The 22957-nt window shown below is 41.8% G+C and overlaps 2 protein-coding genes across 2 annotated transcripts; one reads left to right on the top strand and one right to left on the bottom strand.

Moving 5' to 3' along the window:
- The first annotated feature begins 10362 nt into the window (after nt 1-10362).
- Nucleotides 10363-11287, top strand: LOC123434639. Its single transcript, XM_045115524.1, has 2 exons — nt 10363-10687; nt 10800-11287. The coding sequence occupies exons 1-2, from the start codon at nt 10501-10503 to the stop codon at nt 11018-11020; spliced, it is 408 nt and encodes a 135-aa protein (XP_044971459.1). The 5' UTR covers nt 10363-10500; the 3' UTR covers nt 11021-11287.
- A 2606-nt stretch (nt 11288-13893) lies between these two features.
- LOC123434623 (sphingoid long-chain bases kinase 1-like) lies at nt 13894-22707 on the bottom strand. Its single transcript, XM_045115523.1, has 9 exons — nt 22418-22707; nt 20058-20586; nt 19577-19945; nt 18583-18676; nt 18471-18508; nt 17615-17761; nt 15932-16031; nt 14887-15836; nt 13894-14782 (listed from the first exon to the last, which is right to left on the bottom strand). Exons 2-9 carry the CDS (start codon nt 20463-20465, stop codon nt 14630-14632), a joined length of 2259 nt encoding a protein of 752 aa, XP_044971458.1. The 5' UTR covers nt 20466-20586; nt 22418-22707; the 3' UTR covers nt 13894-14629.
- Between the last annotated feature and the right edge of the window lie 250 nt (nt 22708-22957).

Here is a 22957-nt window from a genome sequence, read left to right as displayed (position 1 = left end):
ATTAATTATATATATATATGCACCTCGCCGGAGCGGTCGGCTTCTCCCTTGTCAGCTTCTTCCTCATTGGAGCCGCTGATTCCTCCCTCGCCCGAGGCGTGGGCGCTACCTCACCGGAGCTTCTACCTCATGTGTTGAGAGACTCATCTCCCTCGCTGGACTCGTTCAGAAACTGATTGGTGACATCGACATCGCGAACTAAAATATCATCCCCGTGGATGACACCATGCATCACGTCTTCCTGATATTCGTCTCTGCCGTGTATTGGATCCATAGTATCTACAAATTAATTAAACATCATCGAATAATCCACTTAATTAATGCATCATCAAATAATCCACTTAATATTATCGAATATATAATCTGGAATACATAAATAATACATCTCTCGAATACAGTAATACATCGAATAATATATAACTGATCAACCAACAAAGAGCCGTCGTTGTACTGAGGCGCGGTCGGTGGACAGCCAAAGAGAAGGGACCATCACGGGATCATAGCTCGGGTGAGATCCGTGAAGAACCTGCTAGGTACTGGAGAACCTGGCATCCAACGCTTCCATGTGCCGACGGACGTGCTCGTCCTCCTCACTGACATGGCGATGTATGTCCTCCTCGGGGGTCGGCAACCTAGGCACCGAAAGTGGCCCCCGTGACTGCCACCAAAGAAGCTCCGGGTCGACGATGGGAGCCTGGTTCCTAACCAAGCTGCGCGCCCCGGAAGGTAATTCCTCCCAATGCCATCCCGGCGGAGCCCAATCCCGCACATGCTCGCGCCTATCAAGCAGAAAGAGCCGCCTATCAAAAATTGAAAATATATGTGAATTTAAAGACAAAATTCAAACTAAATTCAAAGTGGGTAAGCTCACTTTAAATTTAGGTTGAATTTTCTCTATAAATTCTCATATATTTTCAATTTTATTTTCTCTTCTATTTTAGTTTTCTATTAAACATTTTAAGCAAAAAACTTTATGAAAAATCTTTTGAGTTGATCTTTTTTTGTTTCTTTTTAGTTAATGATTTACTTGATTCTTTTTAACAAATAAGCACTTTGATAATTTCAGTTGATTGTTTTTAATTCATTCATTTTAGTTAATGTTTTAGTTGATTCTTTTTAGTTGGCTCTTTTTTTGTTTTCTGTTAAATATTTTAACAAATTTTCAACAATTTCTGACTTCATTTGATATTTTCTATGCATTTTTTTTTTGAGCTAGTTGACCCTGAAATTGAAAAACACTACAAATGAACTCTGAAAATGTTGAAAGTTGCCATGGTATAATAATTTCACCCACATAGCATGTGCTAAAAAGTTGAGAGGGTTACGGCAAAAACTGGATGCACTTCGTGTACAAAACGGACAATCTCTCTCGAAGTATGAGGGTTTCGAACGAGAACTCATCTGTTACAAAGGGATTTTATTTTTTTAACTTATTTAAACTCCATACTTTTTGTGTGTTCAAAATGCACCATTCAAAGGCACATCACAAATTTTCAATAATTTCCGACTTCATTTGGTATTTTCCGTGCATTTTCTTCTTTTTTTTGAGCAAGTTGACCCTCAAATTGAAAAGCACTACAAATGAACTCTGAAAATGTTAAAAGTTGGCATGGTATCATCATTTCACCCACATAGTATGTGCTAAAAAGTTGAGAGGGTTATGGCAAAAACTGGATGCACTTTGTGTACAAAACGGACAATCTCTCTTGAAGTATCATGGTTTCGAACGAGAACTCATCTCTTACAAAGGGATTTCATTTTCTTTTTGAACTTATTAGAACTCCATACTTTTTATGTCTTCAAAATGCACCATTCAAAGGCACATCACAAATTTTCAACAATTTCTGACTTCATTCGATATTTTTCGTGCATTTACTTTTTTTTTAGCAAGTTGACCCTCAAATTGGAAAACACTACAAATGAACTCTCAAAATGTTGAGAGTTGGCATGGTCATAATTTCACCCACATAGCATGTGCTAAAAAGTTGAGAGGGTTACGGTAAAAACTGGATGCACTTCGTGTACAAAACGGACAATCTCTCTCAAAGTATCAGGGTTTCGAACAAAAACTCATCTGTTACAAAGGGATTTTATTTTGTTGAACTTATTTGAATTCCATTCTTTTTGTGTGTTCAAAATACACCATTCAAAGGCACATCACAAATTTTCAACAATTTTTGAATTCATTTGGTATTTTCCGTGCATTTTCTTATTTTTTTGAGCTAATTGACCCTGAAATTGAAAAGCACTACAAATGAACTCTGAAAATGTTGAAAGTTGGCATGGTATCATCATTTAACCCACATAGAATGTGCTAAAAAGTTGAGAGGGTTACGTCAAAAACTGGATGCACTTCGTGTACAAAACGGACAATCTCTCTCGAAGTATTAGGATTTCGAACGAGAAGTCATTTGTTACAAAGGGATTTTATTTTCTTGAACTTATTTGAACTCCATACTTTTTGTGTGTTCAAAATGCACCATTCAAAGGCACATCACAAATTTTCAACAATTTCTGACTTCATTTGATATTTTTCGTGCATTAATTATTATTTTTGAACTAGTTGACCCTCAAATTGAAAAGCACTACAAATGAACTCTAAAAATGTTGAAAGTTGGCATGTATCATCATTTCACCCACATAGCATGTGCTAAAAAGTTGAGAGGGTTACGGCAAAAATTGGATGCACTTCGTGTACAAAACGGACAATCTCTCTCGAAGTATCATGGTTTCGAACAAGAACTCATGTGTTACAAAGGGATTTCATTTTTTTGAACTTATTTGAACTCCATACTTTTTGTGTGTTCAAAATGCACCATTAAAAGGTACATCACAAATTTTCAATAATTTCTGACTTAATTTGATATTTTTCGTGCATTTACTTTTTTTTGAGCTAGTTGACCCTGAAATTGAAAAGCACTACAAATGAACTCTGAAAATGTTGAAAGTTGGCATGTATCATCATTTCACCCAAATAGCATGTGCTAAAAAGTTGAGAGGGTTACGGCAAAAACTGGATGCACTTCGTAGTACACATCACACAAAATTTAATACATCACATAAAGTTTAATACGTTAGTACACATCACATAAAGTTTAATACATTACATAGATTTATACTTCGATCCCTTGCCTATGATCGCTTTGGCCGTAACCATGGAGCATCTTCATTATTTAACGGGATGCTTGGGTCAATTCTCACTATGAAGGGCGGAATTTCATCTAACTTATTATAATCTGCTGACATGTTTGTCTTGTCCTCGATCCCAACGATGTTTCTTTTCCCTGAAAGAACTATGTGATGCTTTGGCTCATCGTCCGATGTATTCATTTGCTTTTTTCGGTCTGGAGGACATGTCTTTCACGTAGAAAACCTGAGCCACGTCATTGGCTAGGACGAATGGCTTGTCTCTGTAACCAAGATTCTTGAGATCAACTGTTGTCATTCCGTACAACTGGTCTACCTTTACCCCTTCTCCATTCATGTTCACCCAACTACACCGAAACAAAGGGACCTTAAAAGTAGGTCCATAGTCTAGTTCCCATATCTCCTCTATGTAACCATAGTATGTGTCCTTTTTCCCATTCTCGTCTGTTGCATCATAGCGGACACCACTGATTTGGTTGGTGCTCTTTTTATCTTGGGCGGTCGTGTAAAATGTATTCCCGTTTATCTCGTACCCTTGGAAATGTAATACAGTCGAAGAAGGTGACGCGGCCAACAAGTAGAGTTGATCTCCAACAGTGTTGTAATTCAGACGTGCTCGCAACCAACTACTGAATGTATCCATGTGTTCTTCTTCAATCCAGGAGATAGTCTTCCCCGGGAACTCGGAGCGTACAAAATTCTTGTGCTCCTCGATATATGAAGCCACGAAGGTGGAACTTTTTAGAACTGTGTAGTGTGCTTGAGTGAAAGAATGCCCGTCCCTATATATCATTGCTTTATTTCCTAGTGTGCCTTTTCCACTTAGTCTCCCCTCATGCCGCGATTCAGGAACACCAATCGGCTTAAGGTCAGGAAGAAAGTCTACACAGAACCCAATGACCTCCTCTGTTCCATAGCCCTTGGAGATGCTTCCTTCTGGCCTAGCACGGTTATGAACATATTTCTGTAAGACTCCCATGAACCTCTTGAAGGGGAACATATTGTGTAGAAATACAGGACCGAGAATGGAAATCTCGTTGACTAGGTGAACAAGGAGATGCGTCATAATATTGAAGAAGGACGGGGGGAACACCAACTCAAAACTGACAAGACATTGGACCACATCCTTCTGTAGCCTTTCCAGAAGTTCTCGATCGATTACCTTCTAAGATATTGCATTGAGGAATGCACATAGCTTCACAATGGGTAATCGAACATTTTCCGATAGAAGCCCCCTCAATGCAACCGGAAGCAACTGCGTCATAATCACGTGGCAATCATGAGACTTCAGGTTCTGGAATTTTTTCTCTGCCATATTTATTATTCCCTTTATATTAGACGAGAAGCCAGCGGGGACCTTCATACCGCTCAGGCATTCAAAAAATATTTCCTTCTCTGCTTTGGTAAGAGCGTAGCTGCTTAAGTATTGACGCACTTTATCAGTCTTCTTGTCGTATGGGTCTTTCATACGTTGTTGCTCCTCCCGTGCTTCTGTTGTATCTTTTGTCTTTCCATACACTCCTAGGAAGCCTAGCAGGTTCGCGCAAAGATTCTTCGTCACGTGCATCACGTATATTGAAGACCGGACCTCTGGGTGTTTCCAATAGGGTAGCTCCCAAAATAAAGATTTCTTTTTCCACATGGGCACGTGTCCGTTAATGTCGTCTTTCGGAACAGATTGACCGCCAGGACCCTTTCCAAAGATTACTATTTGATCCAAATCCTTGACCATAGCCAATAACTCATCACCAGTAGGGAGGTTAGGCTTCTTCCGGTGATCTGCCTCACCGTTGAAATGCTTGTCTTTCTTTCTTACGGTATGATTGGTCGGAAGAAATTGACGACACCCCAGGTAGACAACCTTCTTAGATTTTTTCAAATATGTACCTTTAGTATTATCTAAACAGTACGTGCATGCATTGTATCCCTTGTTTGACTGTCCTGAAATGTTACTAAGAGCAGGCCAATCATTGATGGTTACGAACAACAATGCTTGTAGGTCAAATTCCTGGTGTTTGTGCTCATCACACACACGTACACCTAGTTGTTGGGAAACATTGCATGGGAAACAAAAAATTCCTATGCACATGAGACCTATCATGGTGATGTCCATCTACGAGAGGAGATTTGGATCTGTGTACCCTTGTAGATCGCACAACATGAAGTGTTAAGAAACGCGGTTGATGTAGTGGAACGTCTTCACGTCCCTCGATCCGCCCCGCGAACCGTCCCATGAACCGTCCCGCGATCCGTTCCGATCTAGTGTCGAACGGACGGCACCTCTGCGTTCAGCACACGTACAGCTCGATGATGATCTCGGCCTTCTTGATCCAGCAAGCAAGATGGAGAAGTAGATGAGTTCTCTGGTAGCGTGACGATGCTCCGGTGGTGGTGATGATCTACTCCTGCAGAGCTCCGCCCGAGCTCCGCAGAAATACGATCTAGAGGAAGAACTATGGTGTCTAGATCTGAGTTGCACATGGCAAAAGTTATCTAAATCAGCCCTAAATCACCACTATATATAGGAGGGAGGGGGAGGAGGCTTGCCTTGAGGGCCAAGCCCTCAAGGCTGGGCCGGCCAGGGAGGAGAGGAGGAATCCTGCTCCAATTAGGATTAGAAAGTGGAGTCCCTCTCTTCCTTCCCACCTCCCCCTTTTATTTTTCTTTCTTTGGTTTTCTTCTCTTGGTGCCAAGGCCCTCTTGGGCTGTCCCACCAGCCCACTAAGGGCTGGTGCGCCACCCCTAAAGCCACTGGGCTTCCCCCGGGTGGGTTGCCCCCCTCCCGATGAACTTCCAGAACCCATTCGTCACTCATGGTACAATGCCCGAAAAACCTTCCGGTAACCAAATGAAACCATCCTATATATCAATCTTCATTTCCGGACCATTCCGAAAACCCTCGTGACGTCTGTGATCTCATCGGGACTCCGAACAACATTCGGTAACCACACATATAACTCAACTATACTAAAACATCATCGAACCTTAAGTGTGCAAACCCTGCGGGTTCGAGAATTATGTAGACATGCCCCGAGGCACTCCTCGGTCAATATCCAATAGTGGGACCTGGATGCCCATATTGGATCCTACATATTCTCCGATGATCTTATCGGTTGAACCTCAGTGTCAAGGATTCATATAATCCCGTATGTCATTCCCTTTGTCCTTCGGTATGTTACTTGCCCGAGATTTGATCGTCGGTATACGCATACCTATTTCATTCTCGTTACCGGCAAGTCTCTTTACTCGTTCCGTAATACAAGATCCCGTGACTTACACTTAGTCACATTGCTTGCAAGGCTTGTGTGTGATGTTGTATTACCGAGTGGGCCCCGAGATACCTCTCCGTCACACGGAGTGACAAATCTCAGTCTTGATCCATACTAACTCAACGGACACCTTCGGAGATACCTGTAGAGCACCTTTATAGTTGCCCAGTTACGTTGTGACGTTTGATGCACACAAGGTATTCCTCCAGTGCCAGTGAGTTATATGATCTCATGGTCATAGGAACAAATACTTGACACGCAGAAAACAATAGCAATAAAACAACACGATCAATATGCTACATTCATAGGTTGGGTCTAGTCCATCACATGATTCTCCTGATGATGTGATCCAGTTATCAAGTGACAACACTTGCACATAGTCAGAAAACCTTGACTACCATTGATCAACTGGCTAGCCAACTAGAGGCTTGCTAGGGACATTGTTTTGTCTATGTATCCACACATGTATCTTTGTTTTCATTCAATAAAATTATAGCATGGATAATAAACAATTATCTTTAAATAGGAAATATAATAATAACTATTTATCATTGCCTCTAGGGCATATTTCCAATAATGTATATGTCCAGTAAAACTTTGCTATAAAATGCATTTGTTTTTCCTTGCTTATTTTTTTCTTGTTTGTTTTTTCAATTATTTATTCTGGTTTCTAAATTTTATTTTATTTTCTTTTTTGGTCCTTTTAAATTCATGACTTTTCAAATTTTATAAGTATTTTTAAAATTCATCGTTGATTTAGTTTCTGTAATAATTTTCGTGTAATCGCTCTACCTTCTGCTCCGCTTGTTGTTGTTGTTTGTTTATTGTGTATCATATTACTAGCGTAGGCATGTTTGATTCTGCGTTGCTGGTGTGGGCATGTTTGATTCTGCTTTTTTTGGCCATCGATTCACAACTAGGATCTTTTTTGTCCTAGTTGTAAGTCCACTCTCGACTCGCAACTAGGACTCGGTATTTTTGTTCCATTTGGAAGTCCGCCGTCGAATCGTAACTAGGGTCTGAACTTTTTTGTTCTAGTTGTGAATCCATCCTTTACTTGCAATTGGGTCCATCTTTTTTTGGTCTCATTTGCATGTCCACCCTAGAATCACAAAATGGAACCGATGTTTTTTGTCCCAGTTGCAAGTCCGCTCTCGACTTGCAACCAGGACCTGACCTTTCTTTATCCTAGTTGCAGGTCCACCGTCGACTTGCAACTGGGGCCCGATTTTATTTTCTAGTTGCAAATCCACCCTCGACTCATAATTAGAAATCAAACTTTTTTTATCTGAGTTGCAATACCCCCTTGACTTGTAGTTGGGACGTGACCCTTTTTTGTGAGAGTTGCAAGTTCACCCTTAACTCGCAACTAGGGTCCATCATTTTTTATCTGAGTTGCAAGTCCACCCTTGATTCATAGTTGGCCCGACCTTTTTTGCCCGGTTGCAATTGCGCTCTTGACTTGCAACATGGCGCTGAATTTTCTCTCCTAATTGTAAGTCCATCCTCGACTCGCAACTGGGGTTTGGCCTTTTTTTTGTTCTAGTTGAAAGTGTAACTCGGGTCCAACCATTTTTCTCCAAGTTGCAAGTCCACTCTTGACACAAATGGGGCTAGACTTTTTTTCCAAGTTGCAAGTCCACCCTCAACTCGCAACTAGGGCCCGACCTTTTTTGTCTGAGTTGCATGTCCATCCTCGACTTGTAACTGGAGCCCAACCTTTTTTGTTCGAGATGCAAGTCCACCCTCGATTCACAACTAGGGCTCAACCTTTTTCTCCGAGTTGCAAGTCCACTCCCGACTCGCAACTGGGGTACGACCTTTTTCAGTCCCAATTACGAGTCCACCCTTGATTCGCAACTGGGGCCCGGCCTTTTCTCCTCAGTTGCAAGTCCAACATCTACTCGCAACCGGGACTCGTCCTTTTCTTGTCCAAGTTGCAAGTCCACCCTCGACTCGCAACTAGGGCCAATCTTTTTTGTCCCAGTTGCAAGTCCAAACTCAACTCATTACTGGGGTCTGCCTTTTTTAGTCCCAACTAAGAGTTCACCCTCGACTTGCCACTGATGGTCCAACCTTTTCTTGTTCTAGTTTCAAGTCCACACTTGTGAGCGAATAAACTGCACGCGAGCCAGCTCAAGTAGCTCGGGTACATTTTTTTGTTTCATTTTCTTCATGTTTTACTGCTTTTTATCATTTTTCTTCATTGTTTTACCCGTCCTTTTAGTTTTTCTATATTTCAAAAGTTGAACTCATCTTTTTTTCATTTTCTGATTATTTTTAACATAAATTCACAAGTTTCAATAAGTGCTTCAAAATTTGTAAATTTGTTCCGTTTTTCTAAAATTGTTCGTGTTTATTGATTTTTTAAAACAAATCAAAATGTGGTCATTTTTGTTCTCTTCTCATTTATCTATTTTCTCTATTTTTGTTTTTCCATGTTTGCTTTTAGTTAAATGTACATAAAAAAGTTCGCTTTTAGTTCATCGTATATCCAAAATTCACATATATCAGAAAAAATGTTCACTGTGTATTGCAAAATAATTAATGTGTATTCACAAAATGTCATCATATATTGAAGCATTGTTCACCATACATTAGAACATTTTTTATATTCGTTAACATTTTTTATAATTTTGAAAAATTTGTGTAAATTCATGAACATGTTTTTTTAAATATGTGTTGCGAAACTTTGATCCTTACTAAAAATTAGTTATAAAATATGAGAGTGAAAAACGCAAAAACCAAAATGCAAAAAATAAATGGTAGCCTAGAAGCTAGCGATGGGAGATGTACTTGTTATCAGACGCAAAAGCTAACTAATTGATTTAGCACTAGCGATCAGTTTTTTTTTTTACAGGTAGCTAGCGACCAGATTTATTTATGAGGGGGGCTAGTGACCAGATTTGTGTTTAGGCCGACCAAGGCAGACGCAGGGCGACGTGGTTTTTGGCTTTGGGCTTTGACAAATTAAAATCAAACAAACATGATAAACAATAAAAAAAGATGGCGCTGACATCATACTTAGATGTGAGGTATTATCTCACATTTAGATGTGATATAGACGGACCCTTTGGTATATGTTCATTTCCGAATAAGTCCACTCTGTAACCGTACCATGTTTGAACCCGACATGATCTAATATTTGTATCTGCGTCCATCCTAATTTGGAAATCGAAGAAAATATAGTCATAGATGATTTTATGTGCTAAACCATTTCTTAGAGTCGATACGGACATGACGGACATGTCTTCTGTTGTATGTTAAAATAATATTGTTGTCACCATCACTCCTTCCACATTCATGTTTCTTTGCACTCGAAGTTATCTTACAAAATAATAGTTCATTCCATTATCTTTAGTTCTCTCAACATGCGGCCCTTCACATCATCGAATGTGCCATGTCATTATCCAGCAACACTATTTTGTGCCACATGCATATTCCAATTTAATTGTTGCAACTCCAATGATTCGAGGTGCATGCATACTTTTTATTCACACACGTTTGCTTTAGTAAATACTAATAGCTTTTGATTTATTTCACTCATGCATCAAACAGTGACGGAGACAGTATTTGGATATCGTCGTTGGGCCAATTACATGCATACTTGATCATGTCAGCAACATGTCAGGATAGTTAGGGTTTAGTTTTTAAGGTTTAGGTTTGTTCAGAAAACAAAGGGGTTCCCTCATTCATTGGTACATGGTACATTAGGCATTCGGATGATGTTGAATCTAACTTGACCAGTGAAATCCGTGCACTACGGAGTATATAATGTCAAAATCGAGCACACCAGTGCCGGTGCCATGAACTTTAATCCTCCTTATATCAAAAGCACACTAGATATGCGCGTCCAAATCAAGCAATTATACAGCAATAATAACCAGCCTCATTACAAGTTGATGCCCGGATAACATACACTATTATTGCTAACGACCCGCGCATATATTGCAGGTACAAGAGCAGCAGCCAGCAAGCGTACTTGCCCTGTCGGTTTCCACCCTTTGCCGCGCGCGGCCGCCGCTTTCCAGCACTTGTCATCGTTGTCAGCTCATCTCCCTCTATATATCACGCCGCGCGCACCATGACCGGCATGCACAGGGCGCGGCCGGGAGCATCAGCTAGCTCTCGTCAACTCCCCAGGCGAGCAAAACAGAAGCTAATTAAGCAACCCATGGCTCGAGTAGGCGGCGATGCCGCCGCGTGCCGCTGCAGTCTCCCCCTGCTGCCCCCGCGCTTCCCCCTCGTCGTCCTCGTCGCCATGCTCACCGGTAAGCGAAAAAGGCACCGCGAGCTCGCATGCAGTGGCGAAGCGCGAGCTGCATGCATCTCTTGAATGTGCGCATGCGTGCCTGATGCAAATGATGTGACCCGTTTTTGCAGTGGTCTTGGTGGCGGCGCCGTCGGCGAGGGCGGCGTGGGTGGAGGACTACCCGTCGGGGGTGCCGTGCGGGGCGACGATCCCGGTGGAGCAGTGCGACCCGGGGGACGCGGCGGCCAACAGCGCATGCATGGACGTGTGCCACTACGGCGGGTGCCGCCGCGGCGGCCGCTGCGTGTCGCTCGGCTTCGCCAGGGGCCGCGGCTGCCATTGCAGGTGTTAGCCTAGCCGCGCGGCAACTTCCATGCTCTTGCGGTTTGCCAGCTGTTTTCTCCGGCCTTTTTTTTGGCCCTCTCTGTGTACTTGAGTGGTACGATCTGTGCAATATTGCGTTGGGTGTTTGCACCTGCGCAGTCGGTGGCTTTTGTTTGCTTTGCTCCTGCGTCTTTCTGCATGCACAGCCTAACGCCAAAAGCCGTCTCTCAGATCGGAGTAACTATCCGTCCCAAATGAAATTTAAACAAACTAGACAGATTTCATATAAACTAAATATTTCTTATTTTAATTGGACAAGATTAATAATATTTTTAAAATATTTCATTAACAAAAGCACACATTATTCTTTTTTAACCTAGTATAAATCTTCGCCAAACGTGGAGGCGTATGTGTTCCACGTCCTGTTTTTTTTTATGTCCGTGAGCTTCGACAAATGAAATTACGGGTCGCATACAGGAAGAGAGTAGGATATGGGACACGAAGTTGCAGTAAATAGGACACGAGATGCCTATATATGTGTCTTGTCTCCTACTCTTCTTCACCGGAGTCCGCCGTGTGAACGTCACCGGTTGAGATGAGGTCCACAATCAATGTGGTTGGGCCAGTCTTATGATCGTTGCGGCCGGGCAAGAACCGCGCGTGCGGCGTGATCGATGTAGAGCTAGCGACATAGACAGTAGCATTCACGTCCATGATCGTGTGCATTGCCTATGTGTTCGTCTCTGCGCCTCTTCACCAACAATGTGTCAGTCTCTGCCCGCACGACGCGCAGCCACATCGCTCGCGGCAGATGTCACGGGCGCTGCATATTGACTGGTACAACGCCCGCTGCTCATCCAGGAGCCTGAATTCTTCATGACCATGTCTGCAACGACACCTTGTTCGCTTGCTTGTTGGCGATTTGTCCCTCCGCAAGCCGGTGGTGCTCGAGAAGCCGGATGTTGTATCATTGCTCCTCATGCAACATTCAGAACATGGAGCTTGGTGGTGCAGGTTGCATCGGCTCCTCCTCCGTCGCCATGACGACCCCTAGTGCGTCTGCACCTGCGCCATGGTGAAGCCAGTAACCGACACGGGAGCGGGTGCGGCGTCGGATGTCTGTTGCATCGTGCGGTCATCATCCTCCAACGAAAGGCAGTTCGGCCTCTATGTGTCGCGCATGCCAGCCATGCCAGGCGTTAGCAAGGGCCATCATGTCGTGCTTCTACATCGACGAGAGTCGCTTCCACAGCACTCTGACGGTCATTGTCATTGCTCCAACGGTCATGCACGAAAGAGGAAGGGGAAGCGGAGGTGGTGCAGTTCGGGCTATGCGCGGCCATGTTTATATAACGGGCGTCGGTTAACCGAAGCGGCGGTTTGAATGCAGGAGCGGGTGTTGGGTTTCTGCTATAGCGTACCTCTTCTATGTTGGGCGGACGAACAAATGGGTAGCTAGCTTCAATGCAGCAGGAAGCCGTCATGTCTCCCAGTCCGGTCATGTTGTTCTGAGCCGGCATTGAACGCGACACGGAGTGCGAGCGAACGGGTGTGGCACCAACGGCGCTCTCGGTCAACGTGTCCCTTCAATGTCTAGCATGTTGCGAGGGGTCGTGTCCATTCCAGACCGACATAAATGTGGCGTAGGACTATTGGAGCGGTCGTGCGGGTAGGAGTGATTTTGAGTGTGACCTTTGGTTAGCGTCTGATTTGTAAAAAAAGGACCTTGGCCGCGTCTGACAAATACACATTGAATGACAAAATGTGTCTGGACATCTTGATCTAGACATTGACGGGCTATTTGAGGGTTCGCATTGGGAATGCCAAGCATGATTAATAATATAGACAACAACCAGCTGTATGAAGTTTCTATATCACCTAGCCAATCTAATAAGCAACATGTATAGTAGTACTATTAGTTAGACGGTGTTCGGCACTCCTCCACCAGGGAGCGGAGCACGGAGCATCCTATTAGCTACTTCCTAAATTGCATCATATTAACTACTCCCTAAATTACAACTACACGCCGCTCCGCTCCGCTCCCGGAGCTCCAGAGTGGAGAGGGTCCGAACAGGCTCTTAGTAAGACACACTAATTTATTAATAACTGACCCACATTACATTTTCAATGTTTCTTTGAGCTTGTGTTTACAGCATTTATCTTCTTTCTTCTTTTTCTATTATCCAATTCGATAAAAACATAGTAATTAATCCTTACAGTCTATTAATTATACCTTTTTAAACTTATTACTGTACTCTAAGCTAGCTAGCCATGTTTTTTCCAGGTGTCTTTTTTCCCGGTGCCCCTCCTCCCCTCCCTTGCTTTTTTTGTTGGCTATCCCTTTTAGCAACCTCCAGCTCCTGGGAGCTACCAACTGCGTCCTACAATTATAAGCCAATTGTTCTATATATCTTTGGCAGTGATGATTTTCGTACCTAAATAAAGAATATATGTTTGTTTGGTTCGCAGTCTAAGGTTGTCACGTCTAACCTTAACTGTGTCATAATATCTTAGGCACATGTTTGGTTTATTGTTACTTATGGCTTGTCATATTTTTCTAGCTACATGATCCACATGTTATAGACTTAATTTTTTGTCAAATCTTGCTATACTCTTGTGGTGCTTATTTTGCTAGCCACATTTGTGGTGGTCATTTTATTAGCCACACTTTTTATAACAACAATATTTTGTTCAAGCTTAGTTATGATAAAGTTAGTCATGAACAAACGGGCCCTAATGATCCTTGCTGCCAGAAGCGTAGCGTTTGTTTGTCGGTTTGTCCGTGCCGAACGCTTTCCAGACCTTTTTTGATTAACAAGTTTTAGCCCTGCAGGGGGTGTATGATCCTCATGAACGAAATGATAAAAGCAGGCACCATTCAGTTCTTTGCGACCAACAATGTCACACACCATCAAGACATGCTGTTTATTCCCAAACAGAGAACAACACATAGTACCACATATGTACCTGCAGGTTTACCCTGACAAAGATTTATGATCCAACACGTTATGGCAGACAGCCGGGAGAAAATACAACTCAATACACCACACACACACACACACACACAAAAAGAACTATAGGTGGAAAAGCCAGCAGCACCACAAATATCTTCTCTCCTTTTTTGGGTTCATCCAAATCCTATACTATACCGGGAACATGACATGATAGAAATCTGTTGGCACTTTCTGTAAACATCACAAGCTGATGAGGGGCATAGCATTGGGAGCGTTTTGTCCCTCTAATGGGGGGTGACAAGCATTATCAAGTGGCCGGCACCAGGGACCTCCAAACAACCGCACACTCCAGGGGTGGGCGCCATGCTCTTCTCAACAGAACCGTCCCCCAAGTACGCGGATCAGGATGGCTCCATAGCACAACATCCCATACCAGCCAAAGAAAAGGCGAAACAAAGAGAAGCGCAGCAGGCTGCAGACCAGATAGGCTTTACATTTTTTGGATAAATGTCACCCTCTGGCACTTTAGGTCATCAAGCACAAATGTACATCGCTGGAGTTATACGTGCCTGTCTGTCAGCGAAGCTGTTCTGGATGCAGAGGTAAAAAGATCAAGAAAGTTGCCGGTTGTACAGGTGCGAATTTCCAGGCAGATATAGGGCCGCAGGGTGATGTATTTACAGTTACTGTACAAGGTTTTTGGCTGGCCTGCCTATCAAATGACTTTGCTGAGGTAGCAAACTGCACCGGACCTGCCCCTTGACATGGAGTAGTTCCCCGTCGATACCACACCCATCATGTGTATTCGGGCCTGCCTTAAGCCTTACGGATCTTACCTGAAAGTAAGCACAGCAATTTGTCAGATGAATGGAACTAAAATCGGATGGTTTTTCTGTCATGAGTAAAACTGGATTCTGGACAAAGAGGAGCAAAATCACACCTTTACATATTCCACATTCGGAAGAGAAATATGTTTTCCAAACTGCAAAAGCACCAAAAACCTTAATAACCTTAGCCTCCCACTTCCACCAACCAGCAGCAGGTCCAGACAGTTGTCGTCATATTCAGCCTTGGGAGCAACTATCTGGGAACTTAAACTCTGCACAGTCTTGCATGAATGGTTGCATACCAATACACCGAGATAGCGCCCTTTCCTGACGACCCATCTTTCATCTAAGCTTGGGACTAGTTCCTTAGTCAGACCAAGCTCAATGTCATCTGATGGACCATGTAGCTCGATAGGAGTTTCAGGTTCCCAATTAGGTTGATTATCCCATTTAGGCTCCATATCCCACTTGGGTCCTGTATCCCATGCAGGTCCAGGATCTGAAACTGTGGATGATGTGTCTTCTTTATCATGTGTTGTCGTGCCCTTAGAAGGTTTAGTCTCATTTGTAGCAGTCAAACCTGGCCACGCCTTTTCTGTCCTTGACTTTGATTTGGATCTACGCCAGCTGGGAGTTGATGCCTGAGGATGGAGCAATTCTTCTGGTTCCTTGAAAGTACTTGTCCTCCCTAATGACTGGCGTTTTGATTTCGGATCAAGTGCACGCACAAGTTCAGACGGTTCATTATTAGCGCGTGGACTAGGAACCTCTGCTTCTCCCCCAGACATTATGCTCGTAGACATGATTGAATCAATGCTAGACAAACTTGATGCGCGCGGTAAACATTCTGCTCTCGACCTCTGAACTACATCGTCATAGAGGTCTGACGTATCAACCTTTTCTTGTCCCTCCACAATTTTGTGCCCAGCACCATCAACATCTGCTACTGGAAGATACTCCAATTCAAAAGTGTACTTTGGCAAGCACAGAAATTTCAGAAAACCAGCAACAATGTAACGGAGAGGACCAAAACGCTTCTGGTATTTCTCTGAGAGTTCAAGAACTGCAGCAGATAAATGGAAACTCGCTTTAGTTCAAGAAGCTAATTTATATTTTAAAAATAAGAGAAAATTTCCTGAAAATTCAAGTATGTGGTACCATCGCTAACAAACCCAAAATATGAGACTGTTGTGCCAAAATGTGTAGTCCCACTCTGAATCCATTCAACAGAAAAAACATCAATAGGTGTAAAACCTCCCTGCAACAAACAAAAAATTTAATGAATATTATTACCTTGACTAGATATTATATGAAAACATAGACAATGAAATCGCAAGCACAATAATTAATGGTATCGACACTAAGAGCATCTCCAACAGCCTTTGTATATTGGATTGCTAAAAAATTGTTATAGCAAGAGGAGAGAGAAGGTTTACAAAGCCAACATGTTTTTTGCTTTGGTAGCCTTTGTATATTGGATTGCTATATTTGCACAAAACACACAATGACATGTGAGGACAGTTTGTCATAAGACACATTGCACACTAGCGTACACACGTACACATACACACGTACACATGCAACACACACACATACACATGCGCGCGCGCACACACACAGCGCACGCGCAGCACACACACTAGTACACGGACCCACCTACCATTGAGACAAAGTGGGGCTTTAGGAGGCTTGCTAAAAATTTACAAAGTGGCCTTTGGCTTGGCAAATATGCAAAGTGTGGGTGCAAATATAGCAAGCTTTGTAAAAAAAATTGGTGGGGGACCACTTATAAAAAGGCTGTTGGAGAAGGTTTTTTGACCAAGATTTGTAAAATAGCAAGTGAGTGCAAATATACAAAGGCTGTTGGAGATGCTCTAAACAATTCAAATAAGTATAGGGTAGCATCTCTTAGATGAAACTACAGGTACAACATATTTTCACTTTGTTGGCGTCAGTGTTAAGACATGGTTGGGTGTTGCTGGCACCATGACAATAACACAGTAATGCAGAATCAAAAGAAAGCTACATGGAGGAGCGTTATTGTCGTATTAAAAGTGGAGCTGTGTTGTACTTTTTGTGTGGGTCCATGGTGGAGGGATCTCAGGGAAGCCTAATGGACAATTACAAAGAAGTAACTCCCATGTGACCATGTGAGGAAGATGTACCGTCTAGCGGGCGCTACCTGCCTCATATAAATAACATGAGAAAATATACTCCCTCCGTTCCTAAATATAAGTCTTTTAAGCGATTTTACTAGGGTCTATATACGGAGCAAAATGATTGAATCTATACTCTAAAATATGTCTATATACATCCGTATGTAGTACACTAGTAAAACCTCTAGAAATACTTATATTTAGGAACAGAGGGAGTATATGTTAAGAAAGGCTCAACAATAGGACATGTTGTAGTCACGTGAATTTGGGGTGAAGTCCAACAGAACAGCTAACCTTACGGCAGTGACATACAGGCCCAGACAAATGGAACCACAGGGAGGGCAGACAATTAGAAATGAAAGAAGAATATTATCTGTAAAAGAAACGAAACAGAAACATACAGATTTTTGGGATACTGGCAGTTAAGTGTACAAGCACCATTAACCACAATTGATGAGATTTAGCTGAACCTAATTCATGATTAAATTGTTTTACATCAAGGAACTGAATCCCTAAAGGTGTATCTATGAACATAATCTTACCCAACATAATGAGTAACATTTAGATTTTTAATAACTCGTACTCTTTAAAATGAGGCGTCAAAAAATTATATGCAAAGTTGCAAGAGGAGTTAAACATATACAGAAAAGCATCAGTAAAACTGAACAAATGAAATGTTGTTTACCCTGACAATGGACAATGCTGCAGATATTGGATCTTTAACACCCAATACTGTCCAAACAAGTGAGTTATCAGATCCTGCAGGTATTATGCCAATTGGAACAGAGCCTGCCTCAATTTGTTCATCTCTGGACAGAAGACCATTGAGTACCTACGCAATAAGTTGATTGTTGTATCAGGACCTGTAGTTAGCACACGAATATCTATTTTGACAACAGGGAGAGGATGTGTCCGGGTCCTTGGGAAACTACCAAACAAACAGGCTCCTTAAGTGCTTATGGAAATAAAAACGTTGAACAGTAGCAAACATACATGGCCCTCAAATGTTAAAGACAAGTATTTAGTTGGTAGTAGTACTGGAACAACTTAAACCTTCTGAGTATCCAAAACCCAGCAACTTTGTTCAACGAACTCAAAATTGTTGTGGCATAGCAAAGTAGAATATGGTATATGCACACTTTTTATGCCCCCTAGATAAAACCCTGAACCTAGTAAGCTAGTAATTACTGTCACATTGTTTGCTATTACTAATAAGAGTGGATTTTGTACATTCCATGGACTATACCCCCCCCCCCCCCAAAAAAAAAAATGCTGTGAGCTTTGAGATGTGCATAGTTTATGTCTCAGAACTATGTGACAGTCCTGGAAAAAGAACTGTACTCTTCCTGATGAATGAATCCATATTTAGCTTGTAATAATCCATTAATATGCATGTGTACTAGTCGAATCCAGACCACAACTGTGTGAAAGACCGACACTAGGATTATCTTTTCTTGTTACTATACCACACTAGACCCCAAAAAACTAACATGACAGAGAGGCCAACAAAAAGAATATGCATGGAATTAATATACACTAACCTCGTTAACAATTCCATCGCCACCCACACATACAATTCCTAGAAAGTGCAGGCAAAAAGTGATTTAGATGATCAACATAAACTACTCAGGAAAGATGTAAAGATAAATATACCATCTGGACAGGTACTAAAATCAATAGTTGATACAAGAGATTTTGCATGACCAGCATGTGTAGTTTTAACCACTTCCATCTTGAAACCTGCAAGCTGTCTCTAACACTTATTATTATTATTATTATTAAACCAGATGAAAGTACTTGAGGTACAAAAAAAACATCTGCATAAACAAGCATCACCTATAAACTTGATATATAACTGAATGGCACTCCCAAATGTCAAAAATATACAGAAATGGCATTTCTAACAAATTCAGCATCATAGAACTGATTAACTGACATAAGAAATCAATATAGATGTCAAAGGCCCTAATGACTGGAATCAAAGGTAAGATCAGGCTAGTAATTGGGATCTGGATATTAAACTATACAGCATACAAGACTCCATATTACACATTATTGATCTAAATTACATCAGTTTATTTTATCGTATTTCCTTTTTGCTTTGTGCATGCCACCCTGAGTAAAGTATATTGAGATCCAAAATATATTAAGATCCACATATTATACATCTCAGTAATCAATATAACCACAAAATGAATTGAGTAAGACCAGAAATGAATTCAACTGAATGTAATGTAAGGAAGTGTTCCCAGTTTACAAAAAAAAAACAGCCCAAATACAAACTTTGAAGTATATAAATTTGCAGATTTGCATAAATGACTCATTTTCACACGAATTGTGTCTACTTCAAAAATCTGGTAAAATAATGATTCAATGGCCCGATCCTAGATCGATTACATCAAACAAAAAGGTTTCTACTTAGGATCGTGATTCTAAAACACATACATGGAAACATGTTTTCCTTTTTAGATGAGAACACGTTTTTAAGTTGGGTGAAGATCATTGTAGCGACCACCCTTGAACATGCAAAATACCTTACTGATCTAATTTTGAAAGCATGCTTATAAACTAAATTAATATCTTATTTGGCAACAACCCAAGTAGATGTGATCTTGATATTAACATGCTTCTACTTAGCTAGACATACCTTAAATATGGGCTCCACTTTCCCGTGGAAAACTTTGCTAGATCTACCATGTCCAGATCGAGGATTCAGGATGACAAGTATCTTTGGTGGAGATCGACATTTAACATATGGATCAAGCATGGCATCAAATGGAATGAGTTCAGAAGAATGCTTTTTGCTTGATGCCATGGGGTGTGGTAACAGATTTACATAGCATTGCTGATCTGCAAAACCATTAACCCACCGAAAGGCCTCGTGTGGAGCAGTGGATAGGAAACGCAAGTCCCTCTGGATTCTTCTAGGCTTCATAAAGCAGGAAAGTCCATTAGATCTCTTTTCAAGAGGGCATGCATGCACAGTGAAATGCCGGAGCCCAGAATTGTATGATACCTGTGGGTTAAGTTAAACAAGAGCTTATTATTAACGTGATGTCTGCTTGTGGTAAAACTCAGAAACACATATATGACAGTTGCAGACTGAAGTCAATGAGCCAACAACTTACAGATATAATGTCCTCAAGCTTAAGGATGTTAGAGCCCCATACTAAGGCTTCAGTGGTGAGCCTAGCATCGAAACAATTGCCACTAGACCCTGATCCCGACTGTTCACCTGAAACGCTTCTACCTTTGCTATCTAATGTAAGCTTCCCAGAACAAACTTCGTATCCTAACAAATCAGACTTCTCATCTTCAGTTCGGTTATCGTGAGTGCTCCCCTTTTCTGGATCTTTGGTTGCACCTTCTACATTCTTTTGCTTTAAGAATTTAGTATTGCTTGTTTCTGCAAATACAGGAGAAGGATCTTGCTCTGCTGCAGTTGGAGATCGCCTGCTATTTGTACGACGAAGCACTTTATGGATCAGTCCCCTTGGTGAAGTAAGATTCTGCTCGTGATGGTCAGACTTCTGCATCTCTTTCTTCTAAACATAAATCCAGTGCAAGTATAGCATTGAAGCTACATGTTAGGAAAAGCCTACAACAATAAAGGCATCACTCCACAAAGCTCATGCGAAGCCACTTATGACTGTGAGCCTGCAGAATACATGTAACAGAATATCAAATTAACAATAATAGATCAGATGTGTGCCTTAGTATGTAGTATAAGAATTAACTAGCAACAACTGATCAAAGTGCAATAAACTAGGAGTCTAGAAAAGTACATAGGCCAGCTACCTACTGGTCGCTGATCAGTTACATACCAACATATACAAATCTAAAGAAATTATGCCCCACCCTCCCTGAACTATGCCAGATATATAAATATTTATAAATGAAACTGGAACGCTGCATAAGAATATTTAACTTAGCATCTGGAATTTATGTCCAATATAATAAGCATGCTCCTGATTTGCATACCCACCAGGTTTGCATACCGACCAGGTTTGCATACCCACCAGGTTTGCATACCCACCAGGTTTGCATGTTAGTCAATGTAGTGCCTTCCTACAGCACAGTAACATACTGACACTAGACAGTCAACTCACCAGGTTTGCATGTTAGTCAATGTAGTGCCTTCCTACAGCACAGTAACATACTGACACTAGACAGTCAACTGGGAAACAATAACTTATAGACAACCGGGTAGATGCAGGTAAGCATGTGACGAACTGGGTAATATAATCTAGACTTGTTGAGCTGTGCCCTCAGCAAAACCCTTTGGTGTTGTCTTGTGCTACTTCTGTGCGTTTGTGTTTGTGGGTGATGGACGCGGGTGTGTGGGGCGTGCGTTTGTGCGTCTTTGTGTGTTGGACCTGTTTGTTGTGCTATGGCGGTTTGCTTTATTTATAAAGCGGGGCGAAAACCTTTTTCGGTAATATAATCTAGACCATGAAGAGCAAAAATCATCAAATACCATTTGCATGCTCCTGGTTTGATCAACGAAGCCTGGACATTTATAATCCTACCTGAGGTGCCATGATTCATAAAAAATAATACTGCAAGCCATGCAGCATATCTGGAAAGGCCAAGGCTACAAACAGCTGGCGGATGCTCCTAAGACTACCCACAGTGGGAGTAACATAGGTAGTAACATAGATGCCACATAATCAAAAAAGATGATGTGACAGCAAATTAATGAGGAGAGGGACAAATTGAGTAACATAGCTAGTTACTCATACTATGAGTAACATCACACATACCAAGACAAGATGAGTCTATATGCTAATAAATGAAAATCTCTATGTTAACATTTCTATGTTACTACCCACTATGGAGGTAGTAACTTAGACTAGTAACATATGCATGTTACTATTATATGTTACTTTCCATTGTGGGTAGCCACTAAGGAAAAGACTAAAAAGCAACCTAAGTGGACATCATGTTAGGTACAGCATAGGCTGGTTATTGAAAAATATACAAAAGGTGAAAAACTCTGTCTACCTAACTTGAGCAATCTGAATGCAAAAGCTTTTCATTGGAAGGTACCAAGCAACTTCTAACAAAGTGTGACCCATTCCAGCTTTAAAGCTGTCACTAACAGCTCTGGTAAAGGACAGGCAGCTGAAGTGACCCAACCGCGGCCAAAATCTAAATGTCACAGTTCAAAGCTCATAAGTAAAATAAAATAAAAATCCCCTGCTTAGTTTAAAAATAAACCCATACAGCTTTGCGATAAAATCTCGCTCCAACACACAATTCCACACAGCGGGAACAAAAAGGATTTTCCCAGACCACTAGCAGTAATTTCCTAGCTCGATTGAAACTGAAGGGCGTCTTAGCCTTACTTCTAATAAAACTATGTACTTCAAATTTATCCCAATTCGACCATGCATACATTAACAGGGGCGGATCTAGATGGGCGCACATAGAATTTGTGGAGGTCAGTGAGGTTTATCCAATCGCTGGATTGCAAAAAGGCTCATACCTCAATCAAAAACCAATGGCCAAAATTGCAGACGGAGTCCAGACGGCAGGGACGCGACGAGGTACAACGGGAACGGCGATGGCGGCGAGGCGCGCGAGAGGCGGAGGGGTTGCGGGGGTGAGGCGGAGGGGTGACTATGAGCTACGGCACGGCGGCAGCTCTAGGGCTGGCACACAGGTCGGGTTGGAGCTTGGGTAGGTCAGGACTAGGGAGAGGACGAAGAAGAGGAAAGAATGGTGTACAGGACGGTGGAGAGGAAACCGTGGAGCTGTGGAGCAGGTGGATTTTGACTCCGGGTGCCTGGAGCAGCTATTTGATTCGGAAAGAAACAAAAAATGGTAGGTGTTTTATTTTGGAACTTGGACCTTTTTCAGGGCATGTACGTTTATATTTACAAAGAAAAACTTTGTAGTTTGTAATTAGTATATGTACCAACCTGAAAAATAATAAAAGAATGTGAGGTGGGTATATGACATGTATTAGGTACATTTGTATCTGTATCTATGCAAATCTAAGACAAGTAATTTGGGACAAAGCGAT

This window comes from Hordeum vulgare, chromosome 1H (genome assembly GCF_904849725.1).
Source record: "Hordeum vulgare subsp. vulgare chromosome 1H, MorexV3_pseudomolecules_assembly, whole genome shotgun sequence".
NCBI classification, from domain to species: Eukaryota; Viridiplantae; Streptophyta; class Magnoliopsida; order Poales; family Poaceae; genus Hordeum; species Hordeum vulgare.
The sequence above is the reverse complement of the archived record's forward strand: the minus strand, read 5'-3'. Positions and strand labels throughout refer to the sequence as shown.